At 45.3% G+C, this 16,624-nt stretch overlaps 1 protein-coding gene across 1 annotated transcript; it reads right to left on the reverse strand.

Moving 5' to 3' along the window:
* Positions 1-12,044: 12,044 nt before the first annotated feature.
* Positions 12,045-16,005, reverse strand: LOC121583396 (retinal homeobox protein Rx3-like). Its single transcript, XM_041899574.1, has 3 exons — positions 15,501-16,005; positions 15,044-15,273; positions 12,045-12,997 (listed from the first exon to the last, which is right to left on the reverse strand). The coding sequence occupies exons 1-3, from the start codon at positions 15,754-15,756 to the stop codon at positions 12,530-12,532; spliced, it is 954 nt and encodes a 317-aa protein (XP_041755508.1). The 5' UTR covers positions 15,757-16,005; the 3' UTR covers positions 12,045-12,529.
* Positions 16,006-16,624: the final 619 nt, after the last annotated feature.

A 16,624-nucleotide genomic window follows, 5' to 3' on the forward strand; every position in this document is an offset into this window, starting at 1 on the left:
TTTTGAAGGTAGGCCTTGAAATATATCCACAGGTACACCTCCAATTGACTCAAGTGATGTCAATTAGCCAATCAGAAGCTTCTAAAGCCATGACATCATTTTCTGGAATTTTCCAAGCTGTTTAAAGGCACAGTCAACTTAGTGTATGTAAACGTCTGACCCACTGGAATTGTGATACAGTGAATTATAAATGAAATAATCTGTCTGTAAACAATTCTTGAAAAAAATACTTGTGTCATGCACAAAGTAGATGTCCTAACCGACTTGCCAAAACTATAGTTTGTTAACAAGACATTTGTGGAGTGGTTGGAAAACGAGTTTCAATGACTCCAACCTAAGTGTATGTAAACTTCCGACTTCAATTGTACCTCCTAAGGATGAGGAGTCTCTTCGGTTTTGGCTCAAAGCATTGAACTTGAAGAAACCACCAATCCGACCCTATGTTTGTTCCTATCACTTCGTGGACAAGATGCCAACTGAAGAGCATCCTTTCCCTGAGAAGTGGCTGGGCTATGATGCTCCAGTACAGACCAGAAGGCAACATCTCATCAGGACAACAACACTTACAGGTACTGTAGCTGTTAGCTAGCTGCTACTCGTTAGCTATCATCACAGATAGGGTGTCCTGAATCAGGCAGAAGTTAGCTAGCTTAGCTAACTATGTTAGTAGTAAACTCAGCAAAAAAAGAAATGTCCCTTTTTCAGGACCCTGTCTTTCAAAGATAATTCGTAAAAATCCAAATAACTTCACAGATCTTCATTGTAAAGGGTTACAAGGAAGACACTGTTTCCCATGCTTGTTCAATGAACCATAAACAATTAATGAACGTGCACCTGTGGAACGGTCGTTAAGACACTAACAGCTTACAGACGGTAGGCAATTAAGGTCACAGTTATGAAATCTTAGGACACTAAAGAGGCCTTTCTACTGATTCTGAAAAACACCAAAAGAAAGATGCCCGGGTCCCTGCTCATCTGCGTGAACGTGCCTTAGGCATGCTGCAAGGAGGCATGAGGACTGCAGATGTGGCCAGGGCAATAAATTGCAATGTCCGTACTGTGAGATGCCTAAGACAGTGCTACAGGGAGACAGGATGGACAGCTGATCGTCCTCGCAGTGGCAGACCACGTGTAACAACACTTGCACAGAATCGGTACATCTGAACATCACACCTGCGGGACAGGTACAGGATGGCAACAACAACTGCCCGAGTTACACCAGGAACGCACAATCCCTCCATCAGTGCTCAGACTGTCCGCAATAGGCTGAGAGAGGCTGGACAGAGGGCTTGTAGGCCTGTTGTAAGGCAGATCCTCATCAGACATCACCGGCAACCACATCGCCTATGGCCACAAACCCACCGTTGCTGGACCAGACAGGACTGGCAAAAAGTGCTCTTCAGTGACGAGTCACGGTTTTGTCTCACCAGGGGTGATGGTCGGATTCGCGTTTATCGTCAAAGGAATGAGCGTTACACCGAGGCCTGTACTCTGGAGCGGGATCGATTTGGAGGTGGAGGGTCCGTCATGGTCTGGGGCGGTGTGTCACAGCGTCATCGGACTGAGCTTGTTGTCATTGTAGGCAATCTCAACGCTGTGCGTTACAAGGAAGACATCCTCCTCCCTCATGTGGTACCTTTCCTGTAGGCTCATTCTGACATGACCCTCCAGCATGACAATGCCACCAGCCATACTGCTCGTTCTGTGCGTGATTTCCTGCAAGTCAGGAATGTCAGTGTTCTGCCATGGCCAGCGAAGAGCCCGGATCTCAATCCTATTGAGCACGTCTGGGAGCTGTTGGATCGGAGGGTGAGGGCTAGGTGAGGGCCATTCCCCCCAGAAATGTCCGGGAACTTGCAAGTGCCTTGGTGGAAGAGTGGGGTAACATCTCACAGCAAGAACTGGCAAATCTGGTGCAGTCCATGAGGAGGAGATGCACTGCAGTACTTAATGCAGCTGGTGGTCACACCAGATACAGACTGTTACTTTTGATTTTGACCCCCCTTTGTTCAGGGACACATTATTCCATTTCTGTTAGTCACCTGTCTGTGGAACTTGTTCAGTTTATGTCTCAGTTGTTGAATCTTGTTATGTTCATACAAATATTTACACATGTTTTGTTTGCTGAAAATAAACGCAGTTGACAGTGAGAGGACGTTTCTTTTTTTGCTGAGTTTATTTACATCAATGGATAGATAGAGACTTCAGCTTTCTTCTTCTCATATTTATATCATTCCTGTAAGACAGAAAATGAAGGTATGGCACGTTGCACAAGCCCTGTACTTTTAAAATGGCTGTGTTCCAATGGGAATTTACACATGTTTAGAGTGTCACCATTAGGTAAAAGATCTGAGAATGTTGTATTATAAAAATAATAATAATAATATTCATTTTGGACAGTAATTGATGACATATTTGATCTGAAACCTAGACTTTCAAATCTCTTATTCCCCAACATTGGGACAATTGGGGGGACCCCCATCCCCTGAAAAAACTACCCCGTTTTGAAAGTAGCCTAAATAATACATTGTTTAATAGGAAAAAGCTGGAACTCAAAAGGTTGATCGATACGCGTCTCCTTCTTCATAACACTAATGTCCACCGGACACCACGTTCACTTGTTCTGCTCTGCTCTGTGACTTGAGATTTCAATTAGCAATACGTGTGAATATAAAACCACTTGTTTTCTAAAAAGTTGAAAGTATTCTGCAAAAGGAATCCTCTTGAAAAAAGAAAGGTGTTCTATTGTAAAAAAAAAAATGCCTCTCTTTTTCTCGCCAAACCACCTGTTGACTGAAAACTGATTATGAAGAGTCATCCAACTTAGTAAGAAATGCCAATTGTGCATGGTGAAGCTATGACACATAATTTGTATACAACAACACAATAAATGTATATATCTCATAGGACATATGACAATTAATGAAATAAGGGATAAGTGCGCAAATAAGGGATAAGTGTTGATGTAACTATACAGTTTTATTTCCATAGAATCATTCACATATGGAGAGAAACTAATTACAGCAAATGGACAATCGGTCATGTACATTTGTAAAGTCAGCTGCACAAAATGGAAGAACACTGAAATAAAGTTATCTAGACAAGGCCTTGGAAACAATAACAAATACATTGATTGATCCTGGAATGTGATTGTCTTAGCAGAAGTACATAACTGTCAGCTTCCTGCCTCCTGTTTGTCTCCGGGCCTCTAGAGGTCATCTGTGTTCCCCTCTGCCTTAGTTCTTCCTCGTGTGTGTCAGCTTCCTGCCTCCTGTTTGTCTCCGGGCCTCTAGAGGTCATCTGTGTTCCCCTCTGCCTTAGTTCTTCCTCATGTGTCCTAATTAGCTTGATCCAGGTCACCTGTGCCTTGTTTCCCCTTGTGTATTTTAGCTGTGTGTTTTCCCCTTGTTTCTCACTTGGTTATTGCGTCCTGACTATGTGTCTCCTGCTTTGTCCCACCGTGTCTGTCCTAGAAAGTTGTTCAAAGTTATCTTTAGTTTGTTTTTCTCCCTCGTGGAGTTGTTTTGTTTTGCCTCCTGTTTTGGAACATTAAATCTACTTGCCTGGAGTATTGCCTTGGGTGTTTCATTTGGGTCCTACAACACCTCCTCTGTGGCTAAGGGGTAGTACCCCAGCTCTCCACATCTGAGACCGGAGTTTCTAGCCCGGTTTGTGACAGAATAACCAAGTCAATCATGGACCCAGAAACACTCAGTTCCCCGGACCTGTTGGCGGTGATCACTCGACATGAGGCTTCTTTCCAGCGCCATGAAGCCGTTCTCAGCCGACAAGAGGAGCTGATGGCTAGTCATTCTCAACTCCTGGCCGAAATGATGCGTTCCCTCCGCCCAGCTCTTTGAACGCCTCCCTGGTCCTCTCCCTTCCCCCAGGTCACCCCCCAGTGACGACAGGTCGTCTCGGTTGGCGGAGCCCCGACTACCACCTCCCAAGCCCTTTTCTGGGGATCCAAGCTCTTGCCAGGGTTTCCTCACCCAATGCTCCCTCACCTTCGAGCTCCAACCCTCAAGTTTTCCCACAGACCGTTCCAAGATTGCCTACATCATTACCCTTCTTTCAGACAAGGCGCTCGCCTGGGCTTCTGCGGTGTGGCAGTCCCAGGAGGCCTGTTGTGACTCCCACGCTGCATTTGTAGAAGAGTTCAAGCGGGTGTTCGATCATCCTGTCAGTGGGCGGGAGGCTTCCAAGCGCCTACTGTCTCTCCGTCAGGGGCCCCGAAGCACGGCAGATTTTGCCATTGATTTCCGGACCATAGCAGCAAGGAGCGGATGGAATGATGAAGCGCTGAGGGTCTGCTGTCAGGGAGGGTTATCTGAGCCCCTTCAAGATGAGTTAGCCACCCGAGAACCAGCTGGTGATCTCGAGTCCCTCATAGCCTTGGCCATCCGCCTGGACAATCGTCTAAGAGAGCGGAGAACGGCTCGCCGTCAGGTGTCTCATTCCCAAGTTCCTCTGAGCAGCTCTGTTTCTCCTGTTTGGACTCCGTCATTCAGAGCTGCCCCGGCTCCTGAACTGCTCCAGGATTCCCCGGAGAGCATGCAGTTAGGCCGTTCCAGGCTTTCTCCCAACGAAAGGGAACGTCGCATGAGGGAACGTCGGTGCCTCTACTGCGGGGTTGCCGGCCACTCCGCTCCACTTGCCCCGAGCTTTGGGAAACGCCTGTCCCCGCCCAGCTACAGGAGGGCTGTGATGGGGGAGAGTTAGAGCGCCTCCTACTAACGCTGTCCTGGCTATTCCAGCCACTCTGTCCTGGGGGCCACCAGCATCGGGTCCAGGCTATGATCGATTCCGGTGCCGCAGGTGATTTCCTGGATGTAACCTTGGCTAAGGAACTTAAGATCCCTACCCAACTACTTCCTCAACCCCAGGCAGTTACAGCCTTAGATGGCAGACCTCTGGAACCAGGAAAGGTTACCGAGGCGACTCAGTCCCTGCGACTTACCATCTCTCAACACCAGCAGGAGGAGACCTTCTATCTCATTGACTCTCCCGAGTATCCTATTATCCTGGGTCACCCTTGGCTATGCAGACATAATCCCCAGATCGACTGGCCTACGGGCACCATTCTAAGCTGGGGTCCCGCCTGCCAACTCACCTGCATGCTTCAGAGTCCCTCAGCCCCTAGTACCCAGTTTCAAGAGTCTGTTGACGTCTCCCGAGTCCCCAGTGTTTACCATCGGTTCAAGGCAGTGTTCAGCAAGGCCCGGGCTACTTCCTTACCGCCTCATCGCACGTATGACTGTGCCATTGATCTACTCCCTGGGTGCTGCCCTCCTAGAGGTCGGATATTTTCCTTGTCCTCCCCGAGCACGCAGCTATGGACACCTACATTAAGGAGTCCTTGGCAGCCGGCCTCATCTATGCCTCTACTTCCCGGCTGGGGCGGGCTTCTTTTTGTTGAAAAGAAAGACGGGGTCTTAGGCCTTGTATTGATTACCGGGGACTCAACAAGATCACGGTTCGGAATCGATACCCCCTTCCTCTCATGGCCACTGCTTTTGAGCTGCTTCAAGGGGCTTCCATTTTTACTAAGCTGGATCTCCGCAATGCTTACCATCTCGTGCGGATCCGGCAAGGAGACGAATGGAAGACGGCGTTTCAACACGCCCACGGGGCACTATGAATATCGGGTGATGCCGTTCGGGCTCACCAATGCCCCCGCAGTATTCCAAGCCCTGATTAATGATGTTCTCCGGGATATGCTTAATCTGTTCGTCTTCGTGTACCTGGACGATATCCTCATCTTCTCGAGGTCACTGAAGGAGCATGAGGGGCATGTTAGCAGGGTTCTCCAGAGGCTCCTTGACAATCACCTCTACGTTAAGCCTGAGAAGTGTGAATTTCATGTTTCTCAGACTCAGTTTCTCGGGTTTATTGTCACTCCCGGGCACCTAGAGATGGATCCCAAGAAGGTCAAGGCGGTCCACGATTGGCCCACACCTGCCACGGTCAAGGAGGTTCAACGGTTCATTGGCTTTTCTAACTTCTATCGGAAGTTCATTAAGAATTTCAGCTCGGTGGTAGCCCCCTTGACGACGCTTACCAAGGGAGGAGGGACCAAGATTCACTGGGGTCCGGAAGCAGCAGGGGCCTTCGAGGATCTCAAGCGCCGCTTCACGTCTGCTCCGATTCTGGTGACCCCTGACCCAGAGAGACCTTTCGTGGTGGAGGTGGACGCCTCAGAGGTGGGGGTGGGAGCCGTCCTGTCACAGAGGGGTGCGGATGGGAGATTACACCCTTGTGCCTTCATGTCTCGCCGCCTGTCTGAGGCCGAGCGCAACTACCACGTGGGGGATCTAGAGTTGCTTGCGGTAAAACTGGCATTGGAAGAGTGGCGCCATTGGCTTGAGGGGCTCAGCACCCTTTCCAGGTTCTCACAGACCACAAGAACCTGGAATATCTCCAACAGGCTAAGCGGATGAACCCTCGGCAAGCACGATGGTCCCTTTTCTTTAATCGATTCCAGTTCCTCCTGACTTACCGACCTGGCACCAAGAACGTCAAGCCGGATGCTCTGTCTCGAGTCTATTCTCCCGAGTTACAAGAGAAGCCCTTGGCATCGATTATTCCGAGGTCTAGGATCGTCGCACCTCTTCAGTGGGAACTAGAAAGAGGGGTACGAGAAGCTCTTGTCCAGGAGCCCGATCCAGGCGGTGGTCCTGCCGGTCGCCTGTACGTTCCTCTCTCTGTTCGGGGCCGCGTCTTGCAGTGGGGTCATGAGTCGCCCTTGACATGCCATCCAGGCAGTGCTCGCACACTGGAGTTCCTCCGACGGCGGTTTTGGTGGCCGTCCATCAAGAAGGACGTGCAGGTCTATGTTGAGGCCTGCCCTGTGTGCAACCAGGGAAAGTCGACACGCCAGCGACCCCAGGGACTGCTCCATCCCTTACCTGTTCCTCGAAGGCCATGGTCACACCTTTCTCTGGACTTTGTTACGGGACTTCCTCTATCCCAGGGCAACACCGTCATCCTAGTGGTGGTAGACCGGTTCTCTAAGGCTGCCCGGTTTATTCCCCTGCCCAAGCTGCCCTCGGCTAAGGAGACTGCTGAGCTCCTCATGAACCATGTCTTCCGGATATTTGGTATTCCCCTGGACGTGGTCTCTGACCGAGGTCCCCAATTCTCGTCCCGGTTTTGGGGGGCCTTCTGCAGGCTTGTTGGGGCCACAGCCAGCCTATCGTCGGGGTTCCATCCAGAGTCTAATGGCCAAACGGAACGGATTAATCAGGATCTGGAGACCACCCTGGGGTGTATGGCGGCCAGTAATCCCACGTCTTGGGCCACCTATATCATTTGGGCTGAATATGCCCACAACACCCTCCAGTCCTCAGCCACCGGATTGTCCCCCTTCGAATGCCAGTTCGGTTACAACCCTCCATTGTTTCCAGAGGAGGAGGCGCAAGTTGGTGTTCCCTCGGCCCAGCGCTTTGTCCAATGCTGTAGGCGGACCTGGAAGAAGGCCAGGCGTGCCCTCCTTCGGACCTCCCAGAGATACCAAAGTCAGGCTAATCGCCACCGCCGGACGGCCCCTAGTTTCCGAGCTGGTCAGAGAGTTTGGTTGGCCACAAAGAACCTGCCCCTCCGGGTCGAATCCAGGAAGCTTTCCCAGAGATACATCGGGCCTTTCCGCATTGCTAGAAAGGTTAACCCTGTGTCGTATCGTTTGGTTCTCCCTCGCTCCCTTGAGAGTTAACCCCACTTTCCATGTTTCACTCCTTAAACCTGTCTTGTCTTCTCCCCTTTGCCCCCCACGCAGACCCCCGCCACCTCCCAGGATCATTGACGGCCAGCCAGCCTACACAGTCCGCCGGATACTGGACTCCCGGAGGGTCCAGAACCTCTGCAGTATCTGGTGGACTGGGAGGGCTACGGGCCGGAGGAGCGCTCCTGGGTTCCAGCCAGGGACATCCTGGACCCAGGTTTGATCCGAGATTTTCGCACCCTGGGGCCAGGGTGTTCTGGAAGGAACGTCAGGAGTCGTTCCTAGAGGAGGGGGTCCTGTCAGCTTCCTGCCTCCTGTTTGTCTCCCGGGCCTCTAGAGGTCATCTGTGTTCCCCTCTGCCTTAGTTCTTCCTCGTGTGTGTCAGCTTCCTGCCTCCTGTTTGTCTCCGGGCCTCTAGAGGTCATCTGTGTTCCCCCTCTGCCTTAGTTCTTCCTCATGTGTCCTAATTAGCTTGATCCAGGTCACCTGTGCCTTGTTTCCCCTTGTGTATTTTAGCTGTGTGTTTTCCCCTTGTTTCTCACTTGGTTATTGCGTCCTGACTATGTGTCTCCTGCTTTGTCCCACCGTGTCTGTCCTAGTAAGTTGTTCAAAGTTATCTTTAGTTTGTTTTTCTCCCCTCGTGGAGTTGTTTTGTTTTGCCTCCTGTTTTGGAACATTAAATCTACTTGCCTGGAGTATTGCCTTGGGTGTTTCATTTGGGTCCTACAACACCTCCTCTGTGGCTAAGGGGTAGTACCCCCAGCTCTCCACATCTGAGACCGGAGTTTCTAGCCCGGTTTGTGACACATAACATAACATAAATATAAAATAAGGATGAAAATGTTGATATAGAAACCAGGTTGCAGGCAAGACAGACAAAAGTTGACATTTTAACATTTCCACTTTCTCCTCAATGGCATCCTTCATTCAGTAAGGGGGGAATTCTGACCCGAATTAAGCGTGCCTAAATGGAACGTAATTCCCTTTTCATGCCCTTATCTCTCTAAGCGTATTCTGACCTTGACCTTAAGCATGAGAATATCATGCTATTCACCACCTATTCCTTTGGGGTGGAGATCACAGAAATGGAGGTGTGGCAGAGGTGTGTCTACAGATATTTCGTATTCTGACCTTGACTTAATTCCATAATTTTTACGTGCAAGGAAACGATTAATAAAGCAGAGCAACTTGTCAGTTCCAAGTGGAACAGCATCTACATAATTATTTTCCAATAGAAATAACACCAATCTCCATGCACTGTAATTTATAAATTGATAAGAGCTATTAATAAGACCTAGGTAAATTAGTCATTAGTTTGGACAAGGGGATTGTAAATATAAATGACAATTTTTTAGATCTATTTTACTTTATGATCGCTGGAGACAAATGTGAAACCAGACATATTTCAGCAAACTGAAAAACATGTCAACATGACACAGTGAAGTATAAATAGCTGTGTCATTATTCATAATTTTAAATGTAGGCCTATGGCTTCATAATTTGCAGGAGTGAAATTTGGAGACCCAAGCCAAGGCTGTTGCCTATGGAAACCTGTGCGCACTGACAGTAGCGCGGAACCTACCTAGTTGGTAGGTAAAAAACCCTGTTTTTTATTTATTTATAAATACTTTGCTAACCCTAAATAACATACAAGATCAGAATATTTTTACATCTTCCAATTGGTGCTGAAAAGGAGAGGAAAATGTATGTATTTACAGGGCTTTCTTTCACTGGTCCCTAATATTCTGAACCGTTCTCTCCATAGACCGGTTAGCTGAGAACTTCACGAAAACCATGTTTTGTTATGAGGTGTTTTGACAAATGTCACGTTTATGCTAATATGTCAAAAAATAATTGCTAGCTAACCAACAACTGTAACAAAGTATTTGAGAGACAACAAGTGCTCATTGTGCAACTTTATTTATGTTCTCAATAAACATTGTAGACTAAATACAGTGGGGGAAAAAAGTATTTGGTCAGCCACCAATTGTGCAAGTTCTCCCACTTAAAAAGATGACAGAGGCCTGTAATTTTCATCATAGGTACACGTCAACTATGACAGACAAATTGAGGAAAAAAAATCCAGAAAATCACATTGTAGGATTTTTAATGAATTTATTTGCAAATTATGGTGGAAAATAAGTATTTGGTCACCTACAAACAAGCAAGATTTCTGGCTCTCATAGACCTGTAACTTCTTCTTTAAGAGGCTCCTCTGTCCTCCACTCATTACCTGTATTAATGGCACCTGTTTGAACTTGTTATCAGTATAAAAGACACCTGTCCACAACCTCAAACAGTCACACTCCAAACTCCACTATGGCCAAGACCAAAGAGCTGTCAAAGGACACCAGAAACAAAATTGTAGACCTGCACCAGGCTGGGAAGACTGAATCTGCAATAGGTAAGCAGCTTGGTTTGAAGAAATCAACTGTGGGAGGAATTATTAGGAAATGGAAGACATACAAGACCACTGATAATCTCCCTCGATCTGGGGCTCCACGCAAGATCTCACCCCGTGGGGTCAAAATGATCACAAGAACGGTGAGCAAAAATCCCAGAACCACACGGGGGGACCTAGTGAATGACCTGCAGAGAGCTGGGACCAAAGTAACAAAGCCTACAATCAGTAACACACTACGCCGCCAGGGACTCAAATCCTGCAGTGCCAGACGTGTCCCCCTGCTTAAGCCAGTACATGTCCAGGCCCGTCTGAAGTTTGCTAGAGTGCATTTGGATGATCCAGAAGAGGATTGGGAGAATGTCATATGGTCAGATGAAACCAAAATAGAACTTTTTGGTAAAAACTCAACTCGTCGTGTTTGGAGGACAAAGAATGCTGAGTTGCATCCATAGAACACCATACCTACTGTGAAGCATGTGGGTGGAAACATCATGCTTTGGGGCTGTTTTTCTGCAAAGGGACCAGGACGACTGATCCGTGTAAAGGAAAGAATGAATGGGGCCATGTATCGTGAGATTTTGAGTGAAAACCTCCTTCCATCAGCAAGGGCATTGAAGATGAAACGTTGCTGGGTCTTTCAGCATGACAATGATCCCAAACACACCGCCCGGGCAACGAAGGAGTGGCTTCGTAAGAAGCATTTCAAGGTCCTGGAGTGGCCTAGCCAGTCTCCAGATCTCAACCCCATAGAAAATCTTTGGAGGGAGTTGAAAGTCCGTGTTGCCCAGCGACAGCCCCAAAACATCACTGCTCTAGAGGAGATCTGCATGGAGGAATGGGCCAAAATACCAGCAACAGTGTGTGAAAACCTTGAGAAGACTTACAGAAAACGTTTGACCTGTGTCATTGCCAACAAAGGGTATATAACAAAGTATTGAGAAACTTTTGTTATTGACCAAATACTTATTTTCCACCATAATTTGCAAATAAATTCATTAAAAATCCTACAATATGATTTTCTGGATTTTATTTTCTAATTTTGTCTGTCATAGTTGACGTGTACCTATGATGAAAATTACAGGCCTCTCTCATCTTTTTAAGTGGGAGAACTTGCACAATTGGTGGCTGACTAAATACTTTTTTTCCCCACTGTATAGTTTACATGTTGTCAACAATCTAAGCCAACCCTGTCTGTTTTGCCCCATAGTTGCGCATGGGTCGGTCTGTTGAGAAAATTCAAATTAAAGGTACACCAAATTTAAAGGGATGGCTATTGAATGAAAACTCCACGAGAAAATCTGTTCCCCAGCAAGTGTGAGGGTTTTCAGTGGTTGAATTACATTTATTCAGGGCACGCAAGGGAACCATGCCTGCAAAGCCTGTTAAGCTTACTGTATGCTTCCCAGTCGAAACAGTTACAGTTATTATGACAACATTTTGTGAGGTCATTGTTCGTTTTGGTGTTCGGCAGTTAATTTTTCCGGCTGTTCGAGCACACTTTTTCTTGAGGCAAGCCAAAGTACGCCATTTCGTTGGTGATTGGTCAACAGTAGGGATTCTTCAATGAAGTGTTTGTTGTCATTCAAAACATACGACTAGTCTTCATGCAAAGTTTTTCACTTCAGAAATACTGCACCAAACATATTAGTTAGATGTATAATTGTGCGACTAAAACCTCCTCGGCAAAAACGTCAAAATTAATTACAGATTTCTTGAGTTATCTTAATCTTAATTTTGACTATTTTGAGGAAGTGTACTGGCTATGGCGTCTCAAGAGGGACAAACAGTCATATTGCTAGCATGCTAGTAGATACCATAGACTTCCAGAAATTGCGCTAATACTAGTTAGCATTGGCTTGCGAAACTACCTCTAACTTCCTTCATACTGGATGCAGAGACATAAAAATGGTATCCATGAGTTCATCTGATTCTTGGGAAGTAGATAAAGGGCTTCATTGACCAAATCCCAAAGTATCCCTTTAAGGGAGTATGCAAGCACAGATGTTCACTTCCCCTAGCCAAGGGTTAGGCGCAAACCGAACCTATGCAGCCTATTTGGACACCTTTACGCACCTGCATAAGGTAAGGAGGAATGGCGTACATTTCCTAAGTCAGAATCGGCCCTAAAAGTAGACCAGATGTATCTTGGTGAGTGCAAGCATAACACTGACGAGTAAAGTTAATTATAAAACTTGAATATCTGAAATTAGACTGGGTTGTCCCTCCTCCAATACTGAGAATGCACATAAAACACTGACTGGGATGTATAATGTAAACCATTGAAGAAGAAAACATTTTGACTTTGTCCATCATCTTGTGGAGAAGAGTCCTCTAGCATATTGGACTTTAATGTCCATAGCGCAGCAACAATACATTCAGTAGAAGTCTTTAGTCTTTGCATTGCCTCAGAGGGATGCAATCCAGGGTCCATCCTCACCACGTTTTCCAATAGACTGAATATGCTCCTTAGCCTTCATCCTCAGAGACGCAATACTAGAATTACGAGGATCCAACTCCTCCATAGCTAACTTGTCCATGTACCCAGCCGCTGAGCACTGGTACGGGGGCGGCGGAGGAGGACACAGAGAACCAATATGTCCGAAACTGGGGGAGTTGAGGAAGGGTGGAGGGCTGTAGCTGGAGGGTCTTGGGAGGCCCTGAGATGGGATGGTGATGAAGCCGGGTAGGGACTGCAGGGGGGTGGATGTGGTGATGGGAGTGCTCAGCCATGGCTCCAGCTGTAGCCCGGAGCCCCGGGACTGGGAGGAGGAGCGGCTGAAGGACAGGAGGGAGGAAGTGTCCTGGAGCTTGATGGAGCTCACCTCCAGCTTCTCCTGGCGACGCCACTTGGCCCGACGGTTCTGGAACCACACCTGGGATGGAATCATCACAACATTCTGATAAGACATTCTGGAATTCAACATTACGAGAACTGTAGCGATTACACACATAAACAAGATTCAGGGCCACTTTGACCAAATCAGTAAAATATTGAAATAGCATACTGATATAGGATCTTAATTTGAGCCAGTTTTCTACAGCAGCAAAGTAATCCTGTAGCAACAGGACATTTTGAATGTGGATATATAGATATTATGTGGATTATAATTAACAGACATTTTTGTTGGGGTTGATACATTTTTCGTAAGGGAAAATCAAGTCTGCTCTACCAACTGTAGCTCAGTTGGTAGAGCATGGCACTTGCAACGCCATGGTTGTGGGTTCGATTCCCACGGGGGGCCAGTATAATATATATATATTTTTAATAACATGTATGCACTCACTAACTGTAAGTCGCTCTGGATAAGAGCGTCTGCTAAATGACTAAAATGTAAATGTAAATTACAAACGTCAGAAGGCTTTTTAAACCTCAAATATACACTACAAGTTTTACATTTCCTGGTGATGGTGATCAAATTAAGATCCTACATCTGTACATTATTTAACCCTAACAATGATAACACAGCTGAAAGGCAGATGAAAGAAAGCTTCATCAGGAAACTTTGCCAAAACGTACTGTATGTCAACTTTCCAAAACTTTGCTGTGTCAAAGAAACTCAATTGCCTATCTCTCCAATTATTAGCACAACAACAGGCTATTGTAAAACTTTGCTTTGGTAGGCTATTTGAAAGTATATAATATATATAATGGGAAGATATCTACTATTGAATATATGAATGATAACTGTCAACCTTTGTGTAATACATGATTTACTATGATACTGTTACAAATGAAATGTCTTGAACTTAATGATACATCATTGGAATAACTTTATCTAAATAATATCTATATAATGTAAGTATATAGGACAGGTCTTGAACTCAATGAGATCTTGTCAGATAAAATACATTCATTTTTACTTAACATCGTTAACTGCTTACTAGACCCAATTAATAGTTTGAATATAGAATCTTATTTGATTATCGTTTCTTATTTGATGATCATTTCAAAGACTTGAAACGGTTTTAACTTATAGACAACAATTCTTTTATAAAGCCCTGCTCCACAAACTTCCGACTTAACTAACATCACTGTTAAGATTTAAAATGTTAAGTTATCAAACCCATTCACATGGTTGGTTAACTCTGGAGACTCCTTTGGTGTCTAGAGTCCCGTGTAGCTCAGTTGGTAGAGCATGGTGCTTGCAACGCCAGGGTTGTGGGTTCGATTCCCACGGGGGACAAGTATGAAAGTAAAAAAAAACGTATGCACTCACTAACTGTAAGTCGCTTTGGATAAGAGCATCTGCTAAATATCTAAAATGAAGAGAGTTAGGTAAATCAGCCTTTAATTTCCTTGCACCTTATGTGTGGAATGATCGACAGTACACTTTAAAGTTGGAGGAATTGGTGCCTCTAGGGCATTTCAAAAGATTGTTAGAGGACCTTTTTACTGAAGAATGGTTTTGGTGTATTGTTGTGTATATTACTGTGTATTTTATTGTGTTTTATGAATGTGTAGTTGAAAGTGTTTCTTGTATTTTGGTGTGTATTGTGGTGCTATACAGGGCTCATCTGGAAAAGAGACCTTGGTCTCAGCATTGACTTAGTGTCAAAATAAAAGGTTAAAAAAAGGGCTATTATCATCAAATACCGTGTGACAATTTACTTAATAGCGAACAAGATAGGCCTAATATAAATTGCAATAACATATTTTTAGTAGGCCTATTACTGACATTAATATTCAACTAAAGACGATTATTATTTCAGGAACTACATTTGATTTAAACTTTTATTGATAAGACTCAGACACACAACTTTTATGAAACGTCTCACAAATAGGATAAGACAAGAACTTATGTTGAGCCCATGCAAGAAACATTAATTGATAGACCTCCTCGATTTGTATTTTATATTACACAGAGTCGAACTTCATACACATTTTCAACAACGGACTCAGTTGTTTGCTCATGATGTACCTGTACTCGGACCTCTGGAAGATGAACTTTCAGCGCGATCTCCTCTCTGCTATAGACGTCAGGATAGTGCGACTTTTCGAACGCTCTCTCCAGCTGGTGCAGCTGAAAGGTGGTGAACGTGGTCCTATTGCGCCGGTGTTTCTTCTTTGGGTTCTCATCATCGTACAGTTTATCCTCCCCTTCAGGTAAGTCAGGACTGACAGAGGCCACCGAACTGCTGCAGCAGACACCTGAAAAATACATTATAGGCTGGATCAATTTATGAACTTCTGAGTTTATATTTGTCGTGACCTTTTACTCTGTGATTCAAAAGTCTACTGGCACACACATGGAATAAATAACAATACATAGCCTATTGGTATGAAAGATAACATTTTGATTAAATTAAGATTGAACAATTTTAAATAACTTTTTCAACAATTCCTTCAGTTTAAAAAATATTGCCAGTGTCACTTACTGTCAAAACTTTTTGGGTTGAGTTCTTTCTTCGGGAATGACATAATTCCGTTTCCTCTCGGCTCAGTGGGTTTTCCTGATCCATTGTAGGACACAGATTGATTAAACATATTTTCGTCTTTAAATCCCAATATTGCTTCAATACTGTGAACCCTCGTTGCGGCTTGATTATGGTTATTCCAGGGGCTTCGGACAAAACGTGCAGAAGGTGACAGGCGCTCTTCCATGACTTCGGGAGTTGAACCAAGAAGCCACATTTGATGTATAAAATGTTCTCAAACTAAATTGAAATGACACTGCGAAATAAATGTAAACTCCCGAAAAAGTTAAATTTAAGTCTTCAGAATGCATAACAAACACAGAATGTTGAATAACAAAAATGTTGAAATAAAATGAAACAACAATTGCGGTTGTTTTGTTGGAATAAAAATCGAATTATCTAATTGTAAAAATCTGTGTAAGGCATGCATCGCAACTGAGTATAGAGGCCACTAGCTGACACTCTACTAGAGGTCTTGTCATATAGAGGAGGCTGTATCTTCTGGGGTTTATAAAGTAGTCCCCCCTGGTAAGACCCCCCTGTCCCTCAGTCCATGTGACAGCCCCCACCTCCCCACCAGACACGTCAAAAGAAGAATGTAATGTTCGATTGACCCAGCCCTGCGGTTTAGGGATAACTACATTGTCCCCATTGAACCAATGCTGAGCAAGGCTACACTAACTCCTCCCCAAGACAAGTATTCTGCTGTGCTTGTCAGTCAGTCTGTGTTTGTTTATAAACTGCCTTACATAAATCTTAAAACCATCTTTCCCTCCATCTCCAGATGTCATGTGCAGCATCCCAAATGGCACCCTATATAGTGCAATACTTTTGACCATTGGGCCATAGCATTTTGGTCAAAAGTAGTGTTCTATGTAGGGGATAGGGTGCCATTTGGGATGCAAATGCTTATGGTGGCCTGTAAAAGGAGCTGATGAGGTTGGAGATTATGGTTTAAGGTGTCAGAACAATATCATAATTACAAGATTTTGGGTCAGGACACAGATTGCAAGATGTCAGATTAACGTTTGACTAGTGTCTTAATCAAAGGGTGAATACAGTACTATCAAAACAAGTGACCAAAT

The sequence above is a fragment of the Coregonus clupeaformis genome, chromosome 15, assembly GCF_020615455.1.
Source record: "Coregonus clupeaformis isolate EN_2021a chromosome 15, ASM2061545v1, whole genome shotgun sequence".
NCBI lineage: Eukaryota > Metazoa > Chordata > Actinopteri > Salmoniformes > Salmonidae > Coregonus > Coregonus clupeaformis.